Raw genomic sequence first — 24,447 nt, forward strand, 5'->3', positions numbered from 1 at the left:
TTGTTTCTTCTTCTACTTATGTGTAATGAGTAGAGAATTAGGCTTAGGTTCAAGGTTTTCTTTTCTTCCTCCATACATGTGAGTGTTTTGTTACTTCATGATGAATTCTTTGTAGTACTTCCGAAGTGCGATAAGATTCGTTCTACGAATTTTGGTATCTACGCCTGTGATGTCATATGCAGCTCTATACATTCTTGGCAATAAAACCTGAAGGATCACCCCCAATTCTATGCATGAAATGACTTTGATACACAGATCACAGGTACCTTGTTTACAGTTACAGTGGCTGCTGAGGCAAGTCAGCCAGGTTGATCCCTGTGACATTTGTCTGTCAGGAGAAAGCTACTGCAGCCAGATGCTAATATTTATTTAGGGAATTTATACCCCACCTCTTCAGAGTCCATCTTGAGGTGACTTATATGTAAAAATGATACCATAAAATCAGAAAAATGTAATAAATTGCAAGTATAAAAGCAAAACAAGTCATTAAAAACAAGTCAATGCTGTCATATTGCCGGTACATAAATTTTGAACAGACTTCGCTTCAAGTCCTAAAGTCCTTTCCACTCCTTGCCAGTGTCCCCTCTAAGCTGTGCTAGTGTAAGCTAGCTCACAGTTTTTTAGCCTCCAGCTCACACCTTTTTGTCTTAGCTCAGGAAGGAGGGCTCCAGAGCAAACTAATTTATGCAGTAGCCAAATCGCTCACTCACAACTTGAATGCCAGTGGCTCACAAAGCAGAATTTTTGCTCACAAGACTTCACAACTTAGAGGGTGCATTTTCCTTGCCCACATCACCCCTGGTTTTTGAGCTAAGCTGCAAACAACATTTGGGGTTAGCAACTGGCTTTGGTGCAATGAAGCACTCTTGTATCTGTGCACTGTCTCAGGTCAGCTGTCAGAGCACGAGTACAATGCCACAAGCTGTAATATGTCACCACCACAGCAGATCCGGCAATTTAGTCACAGAAGATCAGAATGTTGAGTAACCTAAGCAAAGAAAACAGAAGTGCCTGTACACTTATTGTGAGAGGTATCAAATCATTACCCATTTTTGCCCCTGGAAGGATGCTAAATGCGAGCAAAGAGAATTTCATATCTCAAATTGCCCCACTTGGGCGCTGGTTCCATAGCTATACACAATAGTATTGGTATGACTGCACGAATTCAGCATGAACTTTATTGTGCAGGGTTTCTTTTATCTTATCTTTCCCCATGCACGATTCTATTACCCCATTCCATTTTGTTTAAAGTAAACATTGGATAGGAAGCAGGAAAGCACAATCATAAAGATCAGAATGTAGTTTGACAGCTATTTTTACCTGGGTTGATGGCTTCACTTCAGGTTCACTTGACTAGGAGGTTCCCCCTCCCGCTGGCGGTGGTGGAGAAGCTAATATTTGAACAAAATGCTTCCCCAGAACTTAGCGAGAAAGCTTTTTTTGAGACGGCTTTCTTTCACTGACTTTAGTAGCTTTTGTACTGTTTGTTCAAAAAAATAAAGGCATCTCAAATGGTTTAGGAGGGCAGTGATTTTGAAAAATGATACTTCCTGTCTGTTAGTGAGGGGGGGAGAGAGTGCTCTTAAGGAGATTAAAAATATGTCAAAAGGTAGCTTTTCTTTCCTCTTTACATTATACAAACAAACTTTATGTTCCTTCTAGAGGTGCAGCCTGATCATATTCATGTTTACTTGGGAAGGAATTCCCACTGCAATTAATGGGGCTTACTCAACAGGTAAGTGCACAAAAGACTGCAGCTGCAGTCTAATTACTTGAAATACAGCAGGCAAATAATAGGATTTTGCCTTCTCCATGTGAATGGTAGGCACCTGCCTCCACAGTAGAATACGCACATCTACACTGTAAAAGTGGAAGGAAACTGCAAAAGGACCCTGAACAAGCAAACCAACCTTTAGGGTTTCGGGGAAAGAAAAAGCTGCACAAAGTGGAGACCTTTCTTTCTTCCCTTTACCCCCCACTCCTCAACATGCCACCCAAGCTTCCTCAGCCAGTCCTACCAAGGAGATCCACAAGCAGAAGTAGCCTCACACATATTTAATTAACAGGGATCAGGAATTGTAGGCCTAAATGGTAACTGGGCATGGATGTGGTCTGTCTACATGGAACGGTTTCTAGTGGAACATAAACTTGCAATACATATCCACTAGTCCATCTAAATGCACATTCAGCTGGAAGCCCTACTGAACTATTCAAAGAGTGCTTTTCTGTGCTGGTAATAAGCTCCACAGTACAAAAAGATTTCACAATCTTACTTGGAGAAATGGTCTGTACTTCTGGTCTTTACTACTGTATAAAGCATATTGTAAGTAGGAACCTGTTATGTAACTTCTGTACTGCTTAATATGTCATGCTGATACTCACACTATGCTCCTGGTCTTTCTTGTGGTTCCAGCCTTCTACCGTGTTTCCCCGAAAATAAGACACTGTCTTATATTTATTTTTTCTCAAGAAGAAACACTAGGGCTTACATATATATATATATGTCATGCTGATACTCACGCTATGCTCCTGCTCTTTCTTGTGGTTCCAGCCTTCTAATATCCATGCATTGGTTACTGAACATCCCATTTTGTTGACTGTACTTACCCACTATATGTAATCCGCCTTGAGCTCATGTTGAGAAAGGTGGATTAAAAATAATAAACAGTGACTGTCTACAGGCCTACTTTGGCACACTATCTACAAGTAAGCAGGGAAATTAGACGGAAATACAGCCCTTATTCTTTGAGAATGGATAAATTCTGTCCCTTGGCCAAATGACTTCCTCTCCCAATCCACGGAAGTCATTCTCTTGCTTGCATACTTTGTCACATATTTTTAGACTGGCTGACACTGCAAATCTGCTAATCCTGCTGGATCTGGTTCTATAGTGTGAAGGAAGAAGTCCCACACTACCGCTCTGGGTTGAGGCGTTCCGTTTTCTGGAATGCTGGCAGCTACTGGGGAGGGTGGGAAGGAGAGAATTCATTTCACATACAGAGCTGATGCTGCCCAAGTCAAACAATGGGATTCCAGTCATCAGAGCACACTGGAGAATGTACCCAAGTTCAACTGTCTGTTGTTGAATAGCAAAAAGCCCAGTAGCACCTTTAAGACTAACAAACTTTATTGTGGCATAAGCTTTCGAGAAACACAGCTCTCTTTGTCAATTTCCAAACAATTTCCAAACAAATGCATGTGTATATTACAAAATACACAAGTATACACAAACCTAACATACATTAACTTATTACTGCCTCAAACATTTTTCAGGCAGTGAAGTAAAGAGTCTAAAATGCCTAAATTATGGCCAAAACATTTGAGCACCACCTTTGAGAGTAGGTAGGTACACCTTCCCTATGAAGCTTCTCCAATCTAAATCCTAACTCCAAATATTTAAGGAAAGCATCAATTCGTCATACTTTGAAAACATTACTCTGCTAGTTGGTGAAAGTGCTTTGTTGAACCACACTTCAAATGATACTTGGGTAAAAAAAAATCTTCCAGGAAAAAAAGAAACCCTTACAAAGCCAGAGAAGCAGGTCCTACAATCTAGGCCACTGATCACTTTGAACTGGTTCATTAATCACCAGAGCATAACCCTCATTTAGGTCTTTTCTTTTGGCTTTTAAAAAGAACTAACAACACAGGCAATCAACAAAAGCAAAACTTCCCCCCCTTGTGCAAACATGTGTCTGTCTGCAGCCCTAAATGCCTTGAATATATTTCTGGTAAGAAATGCTTTTCATAATTTCTCATCTATGTGAATATATACCAAATAAGAGAAATGCTTACCTCTCATTAGCATTTAAAACAGCAGTCTCTCTTAGATCTCAAATACCATGAGATCACTAGGATATTTGCAATGCAATCCTAAGAACAATTTCACTCTTTCATTTCAATAAGTTTGACGCAGGGTTACTCTGCTTAGGACTGCAATGCTGAGCACTGTCAAAGGTTTTTGACAATGCACTCATTACATTTGATAGTATATACCAATATGTAACAATTGAGAGCATGAAATCTATTTAACTGTATATCCTTTACCAAACTGGAAAATAATATACATGAGGTACCTGCATCTGTAGCAGACAGGTGGAGGAAAGGTATTCCTTGTAAAAAAAGATAAAGACCAAATATAGCAGATTAAAAAAAATTAAGGTTTTCTGTGAAATCGAATGTCCAACTTACTAAAACGATTGAGGGAAATAATTAAACAAGGGAGGCTTCCTCTATGACAGACTATTGTGCAATCACAGGTTCTCCACTTCCTCAGCTAAGCAGTGTCCCAGTGTTGTCGGAAATCCCTTGGAAGCTGTTTGTAGCTGCAGTCATTTCCTATTTCATTCTGCTCAATCGCCAACCTGTCTGCAGTAGTTGGTGAAAGGGTAAGAAAAGTTGTAATGTGATAGCAAATGTAAGAGAGACTATCTGCCCTTGGCTCTCTATGTAACTTTACACCTTGACAGACACTCCTAAACTCACTGTGAGATTCTTCAGTTCTTTTAAATATAACTTAATTCCTCGATCTACAATACCTTCAGTATACTCAGCACAGGCCTGTAAGGTGTAGAGTTTAATTTTAGAAGATTGCTAAAATAATAAACAGGGGATTATTTCTCAATTGCACAAAGAGACAGACCAACTGTGTTTCTAAACAAACAGGAAACTATGCTCACATCTAAATTTTTTAAATTGCACAGAGGAAAAACATTAATTGTTATCGAAATACTATTTTGTGTACGTGAGGTTCATAAATCCTTAAGAGAAATGTATCTAGATTTTCCCACAAATTCCTCATGCCTCTATTTTTGTTTGCAAATGAGGTCTAGCTGTTGCTCTCTCAAAGACTGCAAATATAAGAATTCACACACACACAAACCAATCTAGCAGACACAAAGTTTAATTTTTCAGCCAAACAGAACAATCCAGTCTTAAATACCCTGGATATGAGAGTAGAAATCAAACACATGAATGACCTAATCACCAACAGTATATGAAGGAAGGTACTGTCAACTACCATACTAAATGATATCCCAGGTACATTATCACTAGGCATGAACTTTGTGGCGAACACACTTGCCAGGCAAGCATATCCTGCTTAGATCACCTCAATGATCCCTGGTGAAATCTGTGAAGTTCAACTTGAGAATGGCACAATATCAAGCAGCTTTGTAACTGCTTGTGATACAGGGCCTGGTTGTCACTGTTTTTGCCCAGTCTGAGAACTAAATCACTCCAATGACCAGAGCAGAGGCACATATCCCCAAAGGTCACGGTCAGGTAATTAAAGTGATTGACTTGTGTAAAGCTAAAACATGGAAATACTTGCTATTCATCCTCTCTTTGCACCTGCACAGGCTCCTTGCTAGTCACCTGCATATTTGTGGGTAAGATACTTTTATGGACTCATGTTAACTGCTCTCCTTTAATATTCTATGTAGTTATAAAAGAATTCTCTATGTAGTTATGACAGATAGTATACTTTTGATATAGACAATCTTTAAAATGCAGTGTAGTTATGCATTAATAAAATATTAAAATGGAAGCAAAGACTCTCTAATAGTATCACTTGTGTACTAGACGCACAACAAACCTAGAATGTTAAGGTGTTCCTCTGGCCAGGAATTAAATGATCTGATACAGGAAAGTTAACTAGATGCCTAAGGTTTCTTAAGTGCATGCCTATATCTGAATCGGGCCTGACCAGACTCCTCCAGAACACTATGAGGAATTTCAGACAGACGATATAATCCGGAAGAGGAACGGTTTCCAAACGGTTTCTGGTCTGTCATTTCAGACAGAATCGTTTTAGAACCGGTTCCCTACCGGAATATATTTGTAATTTCACACACAGACGCTTCTGTCCCGTTTAGGAAACAGGGCTGAAGCGTTTTACCTGTCAACCGCTTCCAAGTAGTCTTCAGTTTCCTCTCCCAGTTCCGATGCGCTTTTTCCCGCTGTTTTTCGCATGCACAGGCGATCTCCAGCTTTTTTTGGGGGGGGAGGGAAACGTTCGCTTTATAGCGCTATAACGGTATAACGCAACACCATTATATCAACCCCATTGGAATGCCTGGAGTGTTTCGTTATAGTGCTATAGTGCTATAAAGTGAACATTTTTTTAAAAAAAGCCGCAGATAAAGCGGTGCAGTCTGAAATGGCAAACCGCTTCAGATCCAGCTCTATACCGGAAGGGGAAAGCCATGTGTGAAATGGCAGCCCTATACCGATTTACTCCACGACGGATCAAAAACGGCTTCAAAATGGGTTAAAAAGAGTATCTACCACAACTAAGGTGTAGCACAGGCTTCATTTCAAAACTCCCCCTCCCCCAAGTTTAGGTCTAGGTCTCACTCTTCTAATGCAGCTTGAAACCAGCAACCTTTAAACAGGGCAAGGTTAACCTATTTACATTTAAAGCAGATTCAGAGGCATCTCTGCAGGAAGTCAATCAACCCTTTTTTGTTGGAGAATTGCAATTTAATGGTTGTAGTCCCCAGGTAATTAACAAGACTCTCCTTCTCTCCACTTGAATTCAAGTGGCTCACATGGCTGAGCCATTACTATTTGGGAAGCTTAAATCACAGCTATTGTCTTCCAATTTCACACAGTGTTATTATTCTAACAGCAAAATACAGTTGAATGGCTCTCTTCTTCAAAGTTTAAGGAGACAGAAGGGTAGAATTTATTCTCAATAAGGGGATCCCCTCTTACACCCAGACACAAGAGACGTGCACAAAAATTTATGAAAACTGGCAGCCAGTGGGAAACAAGCATATCCAAATTGGGGGGAGAGGAATTAAACAGAGGTTTCTCCTGCAATAGAGAACAATCTTTCATACAAGAAATAAAACTATACAAGGATTTCACCTGTACACTTTAGTTTGAAAGGAAAGGAGGTCAATCTATATGTAAATTAGTGATGAGTAGCCCTGCCAGCATGTAGTGGCAAAGTAAAACAGAAGCCTGGTGGTACCTTAACGATACTGGCAGATGTATTTGGTACCTAGGGCTCAAAACTGTCAGTCGTTCCCTTGCTACAAGATACCAAAAGGAGTATTCAGGATGTCTCACCCCACCCAAACTTTAAAGGGCAGGCATGAAAGAATTGGTCAAGGGAAGGAGATAGAAATACCATCCAAGAAATGAACAGATTGTATGCATTGCAAGACCTAAAACAGAAAATTCATAGCATATTTAGCCTTAATCCATTGCTTGAAAGAAGAAGGGCAAAGAGGTGAAGGAAACTGTCTGAAAAGCTAATGAACAGTATAAATCGTCCTTTTTAAACAGATGGATTCAGGGATCAAAATGATGGAATAGACAAGTAGATAGCAACTACCAAGATTGGATGACCACCAAAGCTGCACATTTAATCTTAGCTTGGGTTTCTCCCCTGCCCCCAGGGTCTTTATCCCCATTGACAAGATTAAATCCAGGATACAAAAATGTAGTTCTGTATTAATGACACAATAAATGCTGCTGAAATAGATATAGACCGGTGAAGTCTGCGAGCTGCTGATTGGAAAGATCAGCAGGATTGTCACCCTCTGGCCCTGTAACCTTCATACAAATACAAATTTCACATGAAAGTTATTACAGAGGTTCTTGATGAAGTAGCTGTTCGAGGCTTGCAGAACAAATTGGAGCTGAAACCCACAGTACGACAGTAACCCTTTGAAATGTCTGAGTTTTCCCTGCAACAGAGCTGATTGGTTTCAACTTTAAAGTTCACAACTCCCCCACAAAAAACCCCCCCACAAATGATGTGATGGCCTAGATTTACACCGTGATGATGGAACTAACCCCTGTAATCTGCTAAGGGCTGGGTATGAAATGGTCAAAACTACTTCCACCATACCATCCTTCCAGCCAGATGGGGTTTGAAACTGTTTTCCAGAGACCAAAAAATGACAAGACAGACAGCTGGGTCTGACGCAGGATGGAAAAATCATTATATATTCTCCATGACAGAAGACTAATCTCTTAGTAGGCTTAAATAACACAATCCTCCTAGACCTGGAGTCAGTGTGTTGTCATGTTTATAGTGTGGGACTGGATGTGGGGACCCAGGTTCGAATTCCCATTCAGCCATGAAGCTTCACTTGGCAACCCTTGGCTAGTAACTGATTCACCACATACAGTTGCTGTTATGGAAAATGCAGGAGATGAGTAATGGTTAAAGTGTTAGACAAGGACCTGGGAGACCAAGGCCCAAAACTTCGTCAGTCACAAAAGCTCATTGGTTGACCTTGGCCAGCCAGTCCATCTCAGTCTAACCCTGTTTCACAGAGTTATTGTGTAGTCAAAACAGGAGAACTTTGATCACCACCCCTTGGCTCCTGGGGTGGGATAGAGATGTGACAGAAAGATGGAGCTATACCACTGGAGAATACAGATGGGAAGGTGCACTCCCCACCTTAAAAAGAAACCAAAAAATCCCTGCCCAAGCAACAGGAGTATGTGAGGGAACTAGTTTCTAGCCAAACCTTAATTTCCTGATGTACCGTGAGATTTTTATGTGAGGGGCATTTAAACATGATTTTCCATACACATTCTGAAGCCGTACAGTCCCCAGACAGCTGTACCATACAATTCAGCTCAATGTTGTTGATCACCCCTGAAACATCAACCATCCCTGATGACACCCACAGATTGCTTGTGTACGCACAAAGCAGAACACAGAATATCTCAGCTTCTTCACCCCTCTGTTGTCTTTTCATTTCTGTTTAAAAATTGTAGAACCAATTCATCAGTACAAAAGACATAGAAGAAGTATCTGGTATTTACTCACCCGTTTTTGGATTCATGAAAAAGAATCCCTGTGGGTTTCCACTAGTAATCTTGTAGGTCAGCTTGTCATTAGAACTAGAGTCTGCATCCACGGCCTCTATAAGAATGACTGACACATCCTTGGGTGAGTTTTCCATGACTTCAGGGTAATAAACAGGCCGAGTTGTCTGTGGAGCATTGTCATTGACATCTCCCACTTCTATGTAGATTTCAATGAAGGAAGAAAGAGGCACAACACCGCGGTCTGTTGCATACACAGTAAGCCAGTAATGGGAAGTAGTTTCACGATCCAGCAAATCAACGGTTTCTATAATGCCTAGAAAAGAGACAAAAAGACGTTTCAAGCATTAGATCTATATTACTGAAGCTTTAAAACACAGATGATTTCAGCTTAAAGTCTATTGAAAATGAAGCACCCTCCATTAATGCATTGCACAAAAATCAATAACAGGCACTTAATAATCACAGACCGCAAGCAAAATTAGAGATGCTATGGGGAAAAATCCTCAAAAGCATCCATAATTATCGCCAGGACAGACAGGCCTCCTGCTAAGGAATTCTCCAAACTAGGTACATTGGCTTGGTCAGCAGATGCAGCAGTGAAGAGGTGGAAGAACGGAGTGTACCACTTCAGTCTGCAGGTGGATAATCACAATTCTGAATGCTCCCACAGTAAAATCTGTCTGCAAATAGTCAATCAGCACAGGAGGAGTGGGCAGTTCAAAGGTGGATTGGTGGGTGGGTATGAAGGAGAGAAGGAAACAGGAAAAGGTGAGGACATGGAAGTGCTAGGATGAGGGAAAGAGGAAATTGTGTGGGGAGGGGATGCAGGACAATGTGATGTGCCCCTTTGCAGGTTTTCCCCAGTGCAAATGGGCCCAGCTTGGTGGCACCATACAACTGGGCTATAGTTTACCTGGGGAGAGGAAAAAGTAAGCAAAGCAGGAGACAGGGGCAGATAAAGTTAGGTTGGCTGGTAGATGGAAAGAAGAGAAGGAAGCAGGGGAAAGGGAGAGGCTATGGACGCCTTCAAGAAAGGGAAAGTGAATGTAGTGGTGGAGGGGGAAGTGAGATGCCCCCTGCAGGTCCCCCACTTACATATTAAATATATTTCTAAGAACATTAAGCATATTAGGTCTATTCTGCTGCAGTTGCCAGTTACCAGATTCAATTCAAGTTACTGGCTACCAGTGTTCCCTCTAAGCTCTGGAGTCTTGTGAGCAAAAATTCTACTTTGTGAGCTACTGACGTTAAAGTTGTGAGCGAGCAATTTTGCTACTGCATAAATTAGTCTGCTCTGAAGCCCTCCTTCCTGAGCGAGGACAAAAATGTGTGAGCCAGAGACTAAAAAACTGTGGGCTAGCTCACACTAACTCAGCTTAAAGGGAACACTGCTGGCTACCACATAAAAAGCCCTTCATGATTTTGGATCCTCATATCCTCGTATCTGCAGGACTGCCTCCACTCTTGTGCTCTGCCATGATATCTAACCAGGGTCTTCTGCAGGTGCCAGCCTGAAAATAGGCAATTTCAACAACTGCCCGTACACTCGCATTCTCTGTTGTGGCCCCCACTTTAGGGAACGGCCTGCTTGATGAGGTCAAGAAGGCTTCTCGTCTTGGGGCATTCAGTAAGCTGTGGGAACTGAATTGTTCAAGAGAGCATTTTAACAAAGGTAATAGGGCATTATTATAATGGAATGGTTCATGAAGATACCTGAATAAAGGTAAAGGGACTGTGGACCATAATACGGTACTACATCTAGTGTGCACTATTTGTTACTGTATTATTATGCTATTATGTAATTTCTGCATTCCTTAATATGCCATATTAATACTTCTATTTTGTTTCAGCTTTGTTCCAGATTTTTACTTGGTCTTAATTTCTGCAGCCCTAATCTGATTACATTGTTTACTGGATGTCCCATTTTATTGACTGCATTGTCCTACACTGTGTAATCTGCCTTGAGTTTCAGCGAGAAAGGCGGATGATAAATAACATAAGGTAAGTAATCATCATCACGCAAAACCTGATTTAAGTTTATAGAATATGAAAATACAATTCTTTCTCAAAATTATTAATTAATCATTATAAATGTTTGCTCTGAAACATTTGTACAATTATTAGTTGGGGTCTAGAACTCCCTTCCATTGTTGGATCCTACAGTTTCCTTCAACAAGGTTTTTCCCCACAGAAAAAATACTTCCTGCAGTGGAGAAAATGCTGGAGACAATTGTGGGTGGAAAGGAGAGCAGCAGGATCCAACCCATTTACTCATTCACACTCTTTGCAAGAAATCAGTTGACAATTTCAGATCATGCTTTAAATACAAAAGCAGGGGGGAGTTCTTAGACAAAGCTAATCTCAGACTCAACATTCTGGGTGGAAAGGAGAGCTGCAGGATCCAACCCATTTACTTAAAAAAATCATTCTCACTCTTCGCAAGAAGTCAGTTGACAATTTCAGATCATGCTCTAAATACAAAAGCAGGGGGGAGTTCTTAGACAAAGCTAATCTCAGACTCAACATTAATTTTGACCTGTAAAAGCAGCTCTTATATGCAACTTTATATGCCAGAGGGACAGCTGTATTAGAACATCAGTGCAAAAATAAACCAAGAGTCTTGTGGCACTGCCAAGTGTTAGAACAAAAACCATGTTTAAACTGCCAAAAGACCCCCTATTTATGTCAATTCCAAATGCCACACTCAGAATTTCCCAACTACCACCAGATGTCACTGCAGAAGCTGGCTATTAAAAGCACATAGCTCAGATAATATGAAAAGCAAGCAAGTGCTAGATTTTAAAGTTCAAATTCTGTACACATTCTCATCCCATCACATCACTTGCCCCTCAAACAACAAAACGGTTATATGGTTCTGTTTTGTTGCCGAGAAATCTGCCAATGCCTGTAAAACGTAGCAAAGTCAGGTTATTAAATTTAAAATAAATTGTGAGTTTATGTTTTTGAACCTCTTCAACTTAATGGCAGCACATTATTCAGCTGCAATTTTCTTCACATACACATTACAATCACACACCATTACTGTAGCACTGATACAGCTTTATGCTACTTGGTTTTATTCCTGCTTTTAGTGCTAAGTGTACAAACTCTGCAGTAATCACAAATGCATCCTCAAAGAAGAGGAGTTTTCAGGACGGCCTTCAGTGAGCGGATGATTTACCACCAGGTCACAGTGGTACCGATCCAAACACAAGACAGCAGTGTCGACAGGAGATGGAACATATTCTGGGGGCAAAGCAGCAGCTGGGATGGCACAGCTGTATTTCTTAGCTCTGGTTTATTGTGGGGGATAGCAGTCGGTGGTGTGACTTCGGTTGCATGTGTGGCATGCCGCCCCTTATTTAAAGCAGACTGGAAAGTCAATCATGGAGATGAATCTCTGGATCCTAACCTGAGAAACAGGATCACTACCAGAGAAGGACTCAGGTGAGGAAATAACCCCATTTCATCTAATCCTGAGATCTTGGGTACCCCCACTTTCACCCCAGAGGGCACATGAGGGACTGGACCCCACCAAGGAACTAACTAAACTCACCAGGTTTTGTCCAAACAAGTTGTGTCTTAACTGCTATGTGCAATGGGGTCCATGAGTATCTGAGCTATGTACTGAACAGTGCCTACAATAGCACTAAAACCATAGTTCTTTCCCCCATGCCCCTTGATATGTTCAGGAAACAAAATGAAGAAGAAGAAGAAGAGATTGGATTTATACCCCGCCCTTCACTTGGAGTCTCAGAGCGGCTTACAAACTCCTTTCCCTTTCCCCTTCCCACAACAGACACCCTGTGAGGTGGGTGGGGCTGAGAGAACTCTGACAGAAACTGCTCTTTTTCAAGGACAGCTGTGCCAGAGCTTGTGACTGACCCAAGGTCACATCAGCAGGTGCACATGGAGGAGTGGGGAATCAAACCCGGTTCTCCCAGATTAGAGTCCGCACACTTAACCACTACACCAAATGACTGAGTGTTCTGCTTGTGAATGCTTTCAAAATAAATAAATCCATCATTTGGGAATCCAATATTCATAGGGCTCACTGGAGTCTTGCACAGGACATGAAACTGACTCTGATCAATTTCTTTTTCACATACACAGGCAGCAGCCTTAAGACTTTGTCTTGAAGCAGCCTTGATCTCTCACAGCCATGTGGGACTTCCTTTCCCAGTGTGATATCCCATGCAGCAGAATGCCAATGAGTGGGAAAGAGGCATGTGATGAGCCCAACTGCCATATCCATACACACACACACTCAAGACCCTCACAGCCAGAAAGAATGACATGGCAGAAAAGCAGCTCTCACTAAGCTGTGAGAGCGAGTGAGTGAGCAAGAAAAGGGGTGCTTAGCTCAACTAAGTGATGAAACCCATTAAGGGTTTTTCTACACTTTGCCTTAAAACATGCCAGTTTCAGTTTCTGTGCAAATCTCTTCTTTGCAGGTTAATCCTTCCTACAAGATTACATCCCTGCATTGTTAGGTATGGGCTGGATACTGCAGCATTGCCTCTGAACCAGAATGTGCAGGATTACCTTGCAAAGAATAAAATGGGAGTAAGAGTACACCTTGAACTCATGAACAGAATCAACCCTGCAGGCACAAAATCAACACTCAGGCACAAAGAGAGGCAGGACAATGCTTATTTGCTAGACTAAAGGAACAACTCTAAGCAGGTCTATTCAGAAGTCAGATTGGGTTTTATCCTCAGGAAAGTGTACTTAGGATAGCAGCAGAAGTCTGTGCCCCAACTGAAGAAACATGCTTAGGACTGCACTTTAAGGAAGCTAATGTACAAACGTTAGCATGTGTTGAAATGCTCATCTGTGCTGCGTTTTCTAAAATACATTCCATTGTTTTCCAAGCCTTTAGACAGTCCACTGTTTGAAATGCTTTGAAAAGGCACATTCCTTGTCAGTGAGGTAGATGATGCTTTAGCAGGGGGCAGGTTCATTTCTATCCTCTTACCCTGTTATTGGGTTCTGAAGTTGATATAGCAAGGCTGTAATTAGCAATGTACATCGAGTGACTGTGGAGACAGGGTATAGCATGGGAAGGCATGTATGACTAAAGAGTGATTTCTTCCTTCTTCGCTGTAAATGCTGCAATATTGGGGGAGCTGCAGATAAATCGATTTCAATTGATCTGATCCTTTCATGAAGCTAAAAAAAAAATCTTAAGGTACTTCATGTGCCTGACTAACCCCAAAATGATAAACAAGATCTTTCTAAACAAAAAACCCCGAAATGATAAACAAGATCTTTCTAAACAAAATTGTCCATCAGCATTGATGCAGTTATAACGAAAACAGTCGTGAGAGTCTGACCCACAAATCAAGCAGTCAACAAGACTTATAAAAAATGCTTCCTGTGCATGTGGTCCTTCAGATACCCCCGGCTCGGGTTGAGGGGGCCCCCTCTGTTCACGGTAGGACTTCCAGCTCTGGATGGGGAAATACCTGGATATTTGGGGGGGGTGGAGCCTGAGGATGGCAGAGTCCTCAGCAGGGTCATAGAGTCCACCTTCCAATGCAGCCATTTTCTCCAGAAGAACTGATCTCTCCCACCTGGAGCTCAATTGTAATAGCAGGAGATCTCCAGGCTCCACCTGGAAGTTGGCAAGCCTAATTTTTATTCTTCTTCTTCTCTCTCTCTCCCTCTCTCTCTCTCCCACACACATTGATCTGCTCATGGAAAACAGGCTGGTTGTCTGACTTGTGCCCTACAAGCAGTTAGAAAATGCAGTTTTAAATGCTTGAGCACAGTCCATAATGAGGGTTCGGAGAGGTGTGCAAAAATCACATGTTCTGCGCAAGCAGAAGAAGATGATGCAAGTCAAGGAAGAAAGAAGCTGCTGCGCATAGGGTGGTCCTCTGAATTTGGCTACTCATGAGATCATGCCCAGCAAGATTCTCAGTGCTTGTTATCTCAACACTGACAAGTTAGCATTAAAACTGCCCTGCCTTTCCTTAACTTGTAGGTAGGCAGACACTGAGTGTAATTAAAATATCCTCCTGTTACATTTTACAGATTCCAGCATCCCTCCTTAAACTGTAGGGATGGGTGGAATCTGTAAGGAATGGGGGGGACGGACGCCTTTGTCAGGATCCAATTACTTGTCATTTATTTGCATCACTGTTCCAGATTACCAAAAAGGCCTAGATGACCAATAGCAGGCCTGGCCCTTCCAGATATTCCATAACATCGCTCTGAATTCTCCCTTTCCTTTCGTTTTTTTTTTTAAGGAAGTCTCTAGCCCTTTCTTTGTAAAAATATAAAGGGAAGAATAAAGGTGTTACTCTACCCAGTGCTAACTATTAAGTAAACCTGCACACAGCTTTTAGTGTTATGGTCAAGCTGTACAAATGCACTAGGAAAACAGTAGGTTCTGTTGAAAATATTTATAATATTAACATTTAATGCAATTAATTAACTTTAAACATATCGTGCAATGTGTGTTTATATTCTGGCTGTTCTTTGATAGTCCCTGATCCTTAGGCCTACTAACAAAATTTCTGGCTATGGGCCGACCTACAGATGAAAAACACCTCATTCATCATCTTGTCTCGTTCCCGTGCCCCTCCCAAAGAAGGAAAGCACGTTCTTGGGGCTGAGGAGTAGAAGTCATAAATCAGCTGTTAGGAATGTATTTAATTTTACTTTGAAATCAATCAGATCAAGGTCTGCTCAGTTATAAGCCTCAGAGGAGGAACATTTACTCACACACACAACACACACAAAACAGTATTCAGTTCATACAAGCTCCTCCTGGTTATATACTGAGGATCTAGAAGGAAGGACTGAGGGTTTGTTTAAGGCAGGGTCCAGCAGCATAAGGAACATACAAACCTAGTGAACCAAGGATTGTACATGACCCCGGAAAAAGCTGCTGTAAACACAGATGGGAAGGGGCTGTCTGATTGCTGAGGGAACTGAAGTAGTGAAAGGACACCTCCTGACAAGCTTAGTAACAGTACAACTAGATGAGATGCTGTCCATGGAGTAACCATGCCTCCATATAGTTGTTTCAGCGCCACACGGCCTGATTCTCATTGGAACCAATACAGCATGGGGAAAACAGGAGCTTCTGCCCCCTGGGTGCCATTTTTAAAATCAGAAACAGTGCTGGGGATGTATTTGCTGACACACAACCCCTCGGGCACTCTTATGCAGCCCTAGAAAATGGAGGCACATCCACAGGGTGAACCCAAGGACAGCATCATGTTTAGTTCTAGAGAGAACGACAGCTTTGGACAGTGAACACTTTGGCATCACGTACCTGCAGAGCTTTCTCCCCTCCCCAAGTGCTGCCCCCCCAGTTCTCCAAGACTTTCCCAAACTGGAGTTGACAGCCCTATCACAAGGGGTCCCCAAAACATCCAGTGCTACGATAAATGCTCCCAAGAGACTACTTTAAGACTTGTTTTGATATAGCTCTGTGCCAATGTGGTATAATGGTTAATGTGCCAGATGGAAACTATGACTCAAGTCCTTATTTAGTTATGAAGCTCACTGGATGACATTAGGCCAGTTTCAATCTCACAAGGCTGTCATGAGGATAAAGTAGACATGGGGAGAATAACCAGATGGCTACAGTCAACATTTAAACGGTCTAATTCAGAGGTGGCGAAATCATTTGTTACAAGGGGCTGGATCTGACATAAATGTCACTTTGTTGGGCCGGGCCAAAACATAATGCCAGGTAAAAAGGTAAAGGTAAAGGTTCCCTTGCTCGAAAGCCAGTCGAGTCCGACTCTAGGGTTGCGGTGCTCATCTCCGTTTCAAAGCCGAAGAGCCAGCGCTGTCCGAAGACGTTTCCGTGGTCATGTGGCCGGCATGACTAAACACCAAGGCGCACGGAACGCTGTTACCTTCCCACCGAAGTGGTACCTATTTATCTACTTGCAATTTCTTGCTTTCGAACTGCTAGGTTGGCAGGAGCTGGAACTAGAGACAGGAGCTCACCCTGTCTTGCGGCACCCGGGTCTTGAACCGCTGAACTACTGACCTTCCACAGCCTGCAGTTCAGCGTCTTAACCACTTGAGCCACCGCAGCTCTAATGCCAGGTACCAAGCATATAAACTGTATACAAAGGACAGCAGCTTGTAAGCTCTGAGTTAGTGTACCCTCACTGCAAGACCTCATGGGCTGGGAGGGGTTGCAGACGAAAACCCACATGGGTAGACTGGAGAACCAGTGCACTTGGGCAGACACTCCCACGCTGTTTGACTGTTGCAGACAAGGTTGTTCTACTGTGCTGACGCTACAATCAGAGCGGCTCCATCCCCTCCCCTCCCTGAGCAGTCTGTGCCCTCCCTTGCATCAGCTGCTTGCGAGCCACAAAATGGCCCTGGACAGGCCACTTCTGGCCCACGGGCCTTATGTCTGACACCCCGATCTAGCTCAATTCCCCTAATCCCCTTTTTCACCAGCTAAAAAACCCTAGCTGAATCAAACCCAATGTACGCCACTCTGATCTCCACAGAGGAAGGGCAGGATAAAAAATGTAATAAATAAATTAAAATCTAGTCACTAGAAACCTCCTCACAACTGAGGTAAACAAAGGAAGGATTTATATCCACCATTTTTAAAAAATCCAGTCTTTCTTAACATAAGCAACTCTGCTGTCTAATCCTGCCCCTCCTCTCACTTTGTAGCCTACATACATACTCATCCAGCTTCCTCTTTTTAACTAGGCTAAACAAGTCAATTTCCTTGAACCTTCCCCTCTTAAGGCAGACACTGCTCCTCTGATCATGTTCTCTGCACTTGTTCCAGCTTGACTGCACTCGTTAATGATTACCACGAGGAAGGGTGAGCTGACTAAGCCTCACAGCACAAAATGAATCATTCACCCATTCTTTCATGGTGGAAAAAAAAATATCACAGAATGTTAAGCAAACATTTTCTCTTATGCGTGCTGCTGTTTATAAATCTGATTTGGAGGCAGACAAGTCGTTATTTGAATAAAGCTAAGGAATGTTATTTCGCTACAACAACAAATTCTAACATCCCTAGAAATGTTGATATCCCCTCATTTAAATGACAATAAGAGAGAAAGACAAACCAAAGCCATGTATGAACAGTTCAGGATAGTTCTCACAAAAGTAAACACACCATACAAGATAATATGGCTTGTATGGGGAGGGGAGGGGAGATCAAAACAAGGAACATGTCCCTAATGAAAATTATGCTTTCCATTAACAAACGCTGTTAAAAAACGTTTGCTTGAACATGTGAGCACCGCTAAAAAGAAACAGAGGCCTAAGATAAGATAAAGAAATCAAAACCAGTTAACCAGTCTTGGGTTTCCTGCCAGGTTAGGCGGTCAAGGCTTTTGAAACAGGAAGAGAAGATTATGATACAAAATACATTAGTGCTCAACTATTTCTTGTTTGTAAATGTTTAAGATAAGCATACACATTCAAAAAAGAAAACGTGATTTTTGAAAGTTATTCAAGGCACAATTGTCTGCACATTCACTGAAAGATGACAAAATTTTCAGTGTGAAATGCTTGGTATTTTTCCTCATCCTCTTCAAGATAAGACAGGCTTAAAAACGACAAGACAGGCTTTGCCATTACATTGACTGATGTATCTTGGGTTCTCACATGAAGCCGATTTATACTGAATCAGATCTTTGGTCCATTAAGGTCAGTATTGACTACTCAAACTGGCAGCAGCTTGCTGGGGTCCCAGATCTTTCACATCACCTTCTACTTGATCCTTTTAACTGCAGAGGCTGAGGACTGAACCTGGGGCCTTCTTCATGCCAAGCAGATGTTTTAACACTGAGCCACAACCCCTGCTCTTCTCCTTTCCAGGAGCAAGGCTCTAACGGCATATGATTAACACAACCCAAGATGCTTCTTCTCTCAGGTCCGAACCAGACACTCCACAAAATACCAATCCAATGTTCCTTTCCGATATAAAGACATAGATCAGGAAAGGGCACATTTGCAAATGGGTAGAAATTGAGTGCTTTCCCTTGCAAGCCACCCTGAAGACTGTTCTTAAGAAGCTTTTTTGCCCAGCTGGGCTCTGACATGGGGAGAAAATCTGGCTGGGAGAAAAACAGTCTTGAGAATCTTTGCAGTAGAGATTTGGAGGATAGTAAAGGTAAAGGTTCCCTTGCTCGAAAGCCAGTCGAATCCGACTCTAGGGTTGCGGTGCTCATCTCCGTTTCAAAGCCGAAGAGCCAGCACTGTCCGAAGACTTCTCCGTGGTCATGTGGCCAGCATGACTAAACACCAAGGCGCACGGAACACTGTTACCTTCCCACCGAAGTGGTCCCTATTTATCTACTTGCAATTTCTTGCTTTCGAACTGCTAGGTTGGCAGGAGCTGGAACAAGAGACAGGAGCTCACCCTGCCTTGCGGCACCCGGGTCTTGAACCGCTGAACTACTGACCTTCCACAGTCTGCAGTTCAGCGTCTTAACCACTTGAGCCACCGCAGCAGCAGGAGGATAGAGGAGGGATTAAATACCACTCCTGCCTGGCAGCTAGGGTTGCCAGGTCCCCTAATTGCGCTGGCAGGGGGATTTGGGTGGCATTCCAGGACATCCCCGATGTGATGATGTCATCCAGGAGTGATGTCATCATGCAGGGACACTCTGGTTTGAAGGCAAAACTCTCTGGTAAAACCAGCTTAAAACCATGGAGCTTTGCTCTCAAACCAAAGCATCCCCACACAACATCTCCAGTGTGATGACATCACTTCTGGGTGATGTCATCACATCGGGGATGTGGCTGTTTGGGGGTAGGGTCCCCCCCGGCGAACTGGCGCATGGTGGGCAGAAGCCCCCAAATCTGGGAGAACCCCTGCCCTCCCCTGGGGACTGGAAAGCCTACTGGCAGCTGATAATCTGCTATATGGGTCTCCTCCTTCACCCACATATCCAGTATCTCAACGAATGTGGAGCTAAAACCCCACACTGGAACACAACTGGATTCCGTTACAGCATGTGCTGTATTCAAAACTGTGTATCTGTTGTTATGATTTGAAGGCCATATTTCTCTCTCTTGAAACACAGCAGAGTCCAAAGTGCATTTTCTAGCTATTGAAAGCAAGTGGGGGGTATTTAAACTTTGTCTGAAGTAAGAGATACTATCCCACAACAGTTGATAAAATGTTCTACAACCCCACAACTTGCATAATGGCATAAGCAGCAATGGAGGTAGGCCTTTATGAAACACAGCAAAATTGCAGAAACAGATTAATTAGTTCAAAGAACAACGGTATATAAGACAAACTATACCTGCTTTTAAAAGATAGCAAATCTATACTGACAAAAAGTAAATAAATTGCCTCAGTGATGGGGAGGGCCTATTTCTCCTTACATAAATTCAGTATAAAAAGCCACAGTAATTACTGAAACAAAAAAACCCCTAGGTTTATTAATTTGTTGAAGGCTGACACAGCTTTTTGTATGCCAAATCCATCCCATTAACAAACTGTAATACTCCCAATTCCCATGGATAATCCTCCTTAAGTGTGCTTATCCATGAGAACGCTCATTAATAATATTAATGACTCTGTAATGGAAATCAAAACCTGCAATCATTTTTCAGCAATGCATGGAAATGCAGTTTAGCAGACCATATCCTGGGAGTAACGTCTGAAACAAAACAAAACAAAATTCTAGTCTGGAACATCTTGCTCAAAATTTGATTATAAATTTAATTAATACGAATTCTAATAAGCTAGGCAAAATAAAACAAAGCTCAGTGACTTTTTGGGTTGCCAGGGCAACTTGAGTTATGTCACGGAATGGGTAAATACATATTTTATCCAAACATATATTCTTATTTTTGTTGTTCAGTTGCACAGTTGAGTCCGACTCTTCGCGACCCCATGGACCAGATCACACCAGGCCTTCCTGTCTTCCTCTGAAGTTTGCTCAATTTCATGTTCGTTGCATCTATGATAAATAGTCTTATTTATCTATAAATAAATGCCCAGCTATTCCTCTGTTCAGGGTGGCTTATCACCAGTCATAAAAGGCATTAAAGAACCAGTGCGGCCCAGTGTCAGACTAGGATCTGGGAGATCCATGTTCGAATCTCCGATCTGCCATTGAAGCTTGCTGGACAACTCTGGGCCAGTAACACGCTCTCAGCCTAATCTCTCTTACAGGCTTGTTGTGAGGCTAAAATGGAGGAAAATAGAACAATATAAGCTGCTTTGGGTCCCCACTGGGGAGAAAGATGGTGGTATACATGAAATAAATAAAAAATAAAACAAGAACATCAAATAGGATATTGATTTATAGTCTATCACACTGGAATAATTAGAATTTTTAAAATCAACGCTGGTTCACAAGATGAAGAGAGACTGGAATAATTATCTTAGAAGCTTGGGGTTTTTTTGGTCAGTCATGGCTCACAAAATGAAGTGAGATTAGCGTGTAACCTTAAAAGCATATAAGCAAGCCAGCTCACAAGAGGCATAAGTCATTTGATCAGACCAATGTTCAAATGTGTGGTTCCAACTCAGCCATCTTGGTTGTAGGCCTACTAACTTTTGGCACCAAGAAATGGTTCCTCAGTGGAACAGGTTTCCTCGGGAGGTGGTGGGCTCTCTTTCTTTGGGGGTTTTCAAACAGAGGCTAGATGGCCATCTGACAGCAATGCTGATTCTGTGAACTGAGGCAGGTCATGAGAGGGAGGGCAGGAAGGGCTGCATCAGTGCTAAGTTCTTGTGGCCCTTTCTTACACGCCCAGGGAAATGCTGATTGCCACTCTGGGGTCAGGGAGCTATTTTCTCCAGGCCAGTTTGCCCGGGGATCCTGGAGGAGAGTTGTTTTTTTCTTTTGCCCTCTTCTGGGCATAGAGCAGGGGTCACTGGGGATGTAGGGGGAGGTATTTGTGAATTTCCTGCATTGTGCAGGGGGTTAGACTAGATGACCCTCCAACTCTATGATTCTATGAACATCCAAACCAACAAACCAGCACTACAATCTGGCACAGACAGGGACTGGGCATACTTCTGCTACAAGCCCCACCCACACCTTGATGCAGTGATGTTTGGCTGCCATTACAAGGCTTGTTGTCAAAGGGAAACGGAACCACAACCAGAGGTCGATTCAGGGGGGATCGTGGGGGATCGCAGTTCCCCCGGGTGAGGTGGGGGGGACACGACAAAGCTCCGCCCCCCGCTTCCGGCCGCCCCGCTTACGGCCCTCATTCAGCCAGAAGGAAGCAGGAGAAGAGGGAGGGGAAGTTGCTTCCTCCCTGCCTCTCCCCACCCCTGCCTGCCTGGGGCCAGGGAGGGCCTTCAACAAACTAGCATTACAATCTGGCACAGACAGGGACTGGCCATACTTCTGCTACAAGCCCCACCCACACATTGATGCAGTGATGTTTGGCTGTCATTACAAGGCTTGTTGTCAAAGGGAAACAGAACCACAACTAAGAACTTCTGGCTGGAACAGCAGTGTTGGGAAGGAGATGAAGTGCTGGGTAAAATAAGTAAATATCCTTTAAGGCAGGTTTATTTTATGAGAGCTGAAAGTATCCATTTATTGTTATTTCTGATAGCACTTCAGCTCTGCAAAAAACGACGAGATACACAGCACTCTCTTCCTCTCATGCATGGAGCCTGACTGAGACACTTTAAGAAATGTTGGATTCCTCATCACTGATTGACATATCATTTTAGAGTTACTAACACAGTGGCTCAGTTAAGATGATTCACTAAGCCGTAGGATTAGAAATGAGCCGTGGGCCTGTACACAGGAACTGCTCAAGCAATAGTTTTCTGCAATATGCGAACAGGAAAATTGTAGCTGGGGCTTATCTCCAAACCATAATTTACCCCTTTTCAAAGTATAGTCTTGAACCATAGTTTGGCAGTTACCACTGTCCACAGTTTATACATTTTGCCAAACTGTAGTTGGAGGAAACTATGAAACAGAAATAGGAACGAGCTTGCCAGAGGAGGAGGGAATGCATGAGCCCCAAAATGTCTGCACCAAGCCAAAAGTGACTTTTAGTGCATGTGTCTAAAAACATTTTTTGCTTTTGAATCAGGGTCTTAATTTCATTAGAGGCTTTCTGCCTTTAGGATTTAAAAAGCAATTAATATTTTAAGAAAAGAGAGAAACTGAAGATTTGCCTTAGGCTCCCAGAGATTCTTAGCTGCAAAGCATGAATTGTAATCACAAGCTGCAGTACAGACCCAGAAGCAAAGTAGAAGTATTTAATTATTATTTTAAAGAGAGAGTGTTAGGACAGCATGGCAGCGCACAGCACGATCTATGAGCTGAAAATGCTAGTTCAGATCTCCGCTTAAGACAAGAAGACCTTGATTTACACAAGCCAGTATCTTTAGCTTCCAACTAAAATATAGGAATTCTATTTCACAAGGTTGTTGTAAGGATTATTGTGAACATTCATACAATCTGTTTCTATGAAAAAGGCCATGCAATGTACCTCCCCAAATTATTTGATCAAATTAAGACCTTTACAACCGGCTTTGTGTGTGGCAGGGCAATGAAGATGGGGGGGGGAGAGAACGAGAGCGCAATGCAGTGGTTGAAATGTTGGCCTACTATCTTGGAGACCCAGGTTTGAATTCCCATTCTGCCATGGAAGCTGCCAGACAACCTTGGCCAATCACATACAGTTAGCCTAACCCACCTCACAGGGTGGTTGTGAGGATAAAACAAGAGGAATAAAGAACAATGTTAGCTGCTTTGGGCCCCTGTCTGGGAGAAAGGCAGGATACAAAGTAAGTAAGTAAATAATTTAAATGATCAGCATGGCAGTGAGAGAAGTTTATGTATCACAGCCTAAAACACTTCTTGTTGGGACATCTGAATGAAGCCAGTGTAGTACTGTTCTAACTTGAACTACAGAGATCTGGCAACTTGGCTTCAAATCCTGTATCATTCCAGAAGTCCAGTGATGAACCCTGGCCTGTAATCTACAGCATATGTTCCTTGTAAAGATAGCAGTGTTCCCCACCCACGTATGCTCCCCTTCAATTGCTGGCGAAATGAGTATCACAGTTATGATAAACTAACCAGAATGCAACCTTGAAGTTTGTATTCCCTACATATTCCAGTCAAAATTAAAATATATTTTTTCATTTGTAAAGCAGCAAATACAAGTCCCATTGCAGCAGCAGCAACAATAAAATCCCCATAGAGCACAATCACAATCCCCCCCAAAAAACTGAAATGAAGACAGATGAGCCTTTTATTTGCAGCATACATAAATCTTATGTCATGAACCCTCCTCTTTACCATTCATGTCCAGGTCTGTTATCTTCTAGTCCAGGTTCCAAAAAGAAAACAGCAAAAGAAAGCAAATAAAAACCAAGAAGTAACAAGTCACAGAAGTACCTCTAAAAAAACCCCCCTATGAAATGTTTTCAACTATCTGTGAGAAATGGAACCGATTCCTGACTACTCCTCTTCTTTTTATATGCTACATTCTATTAATATTTCCCATTACTGAGTAAAGAGAATTAATAATGTATTTTCATATATATTTGTATACTCTGCTTTTGTCCGTAACACAGACCCAATAGTTTATAGTGCTGCCCTTCTCTCCTCCATTTTCTTATAACCATGTAAGGTACGTTATGCTGAAAAACTGTGACTAGCCCAAAGTCACCCAGCAAGCTACCAT

General features: G+C 42.4%; 1 protein-coding gene across 1 annotated transcript in view; it reads right to left on the reverse strand.

Moving 5' to 3' along the window:
- Positions 1–24,447, reverse strand: part of FAT1 (FAT atypical cadherin 1) — a 148,664-nt gene that overhangs the window by 87,745 nt on the left and 36,472 nt on the right. The window contains exon 4 of the mRNA XM_015419675.1: positions 8,798–9,112. Coding sequence (XP_015275161.1) covers positions 8,798–9,112 — 315 coding nt within the window. The remainder of the gene's footprint in view (positions 1–8,797; positions 9,113–24,447) is intronic.

This window comes from Gekko japonicus, unplaced genomic scaffold, assembly GCF_001447785.1.
Source record: "Gekko japonicus isolate JY-2015 unplaced genomic scaffold, Gekko_japonicus_V1.1 scaffold1422, whole genome shotgun sequence".
Lineage (NCBI taxonomy): Eukaryota > Metazoa > Chordata > Lepidosauria > Squamata > Gekkonidae > Gekko > Gekko japonicus.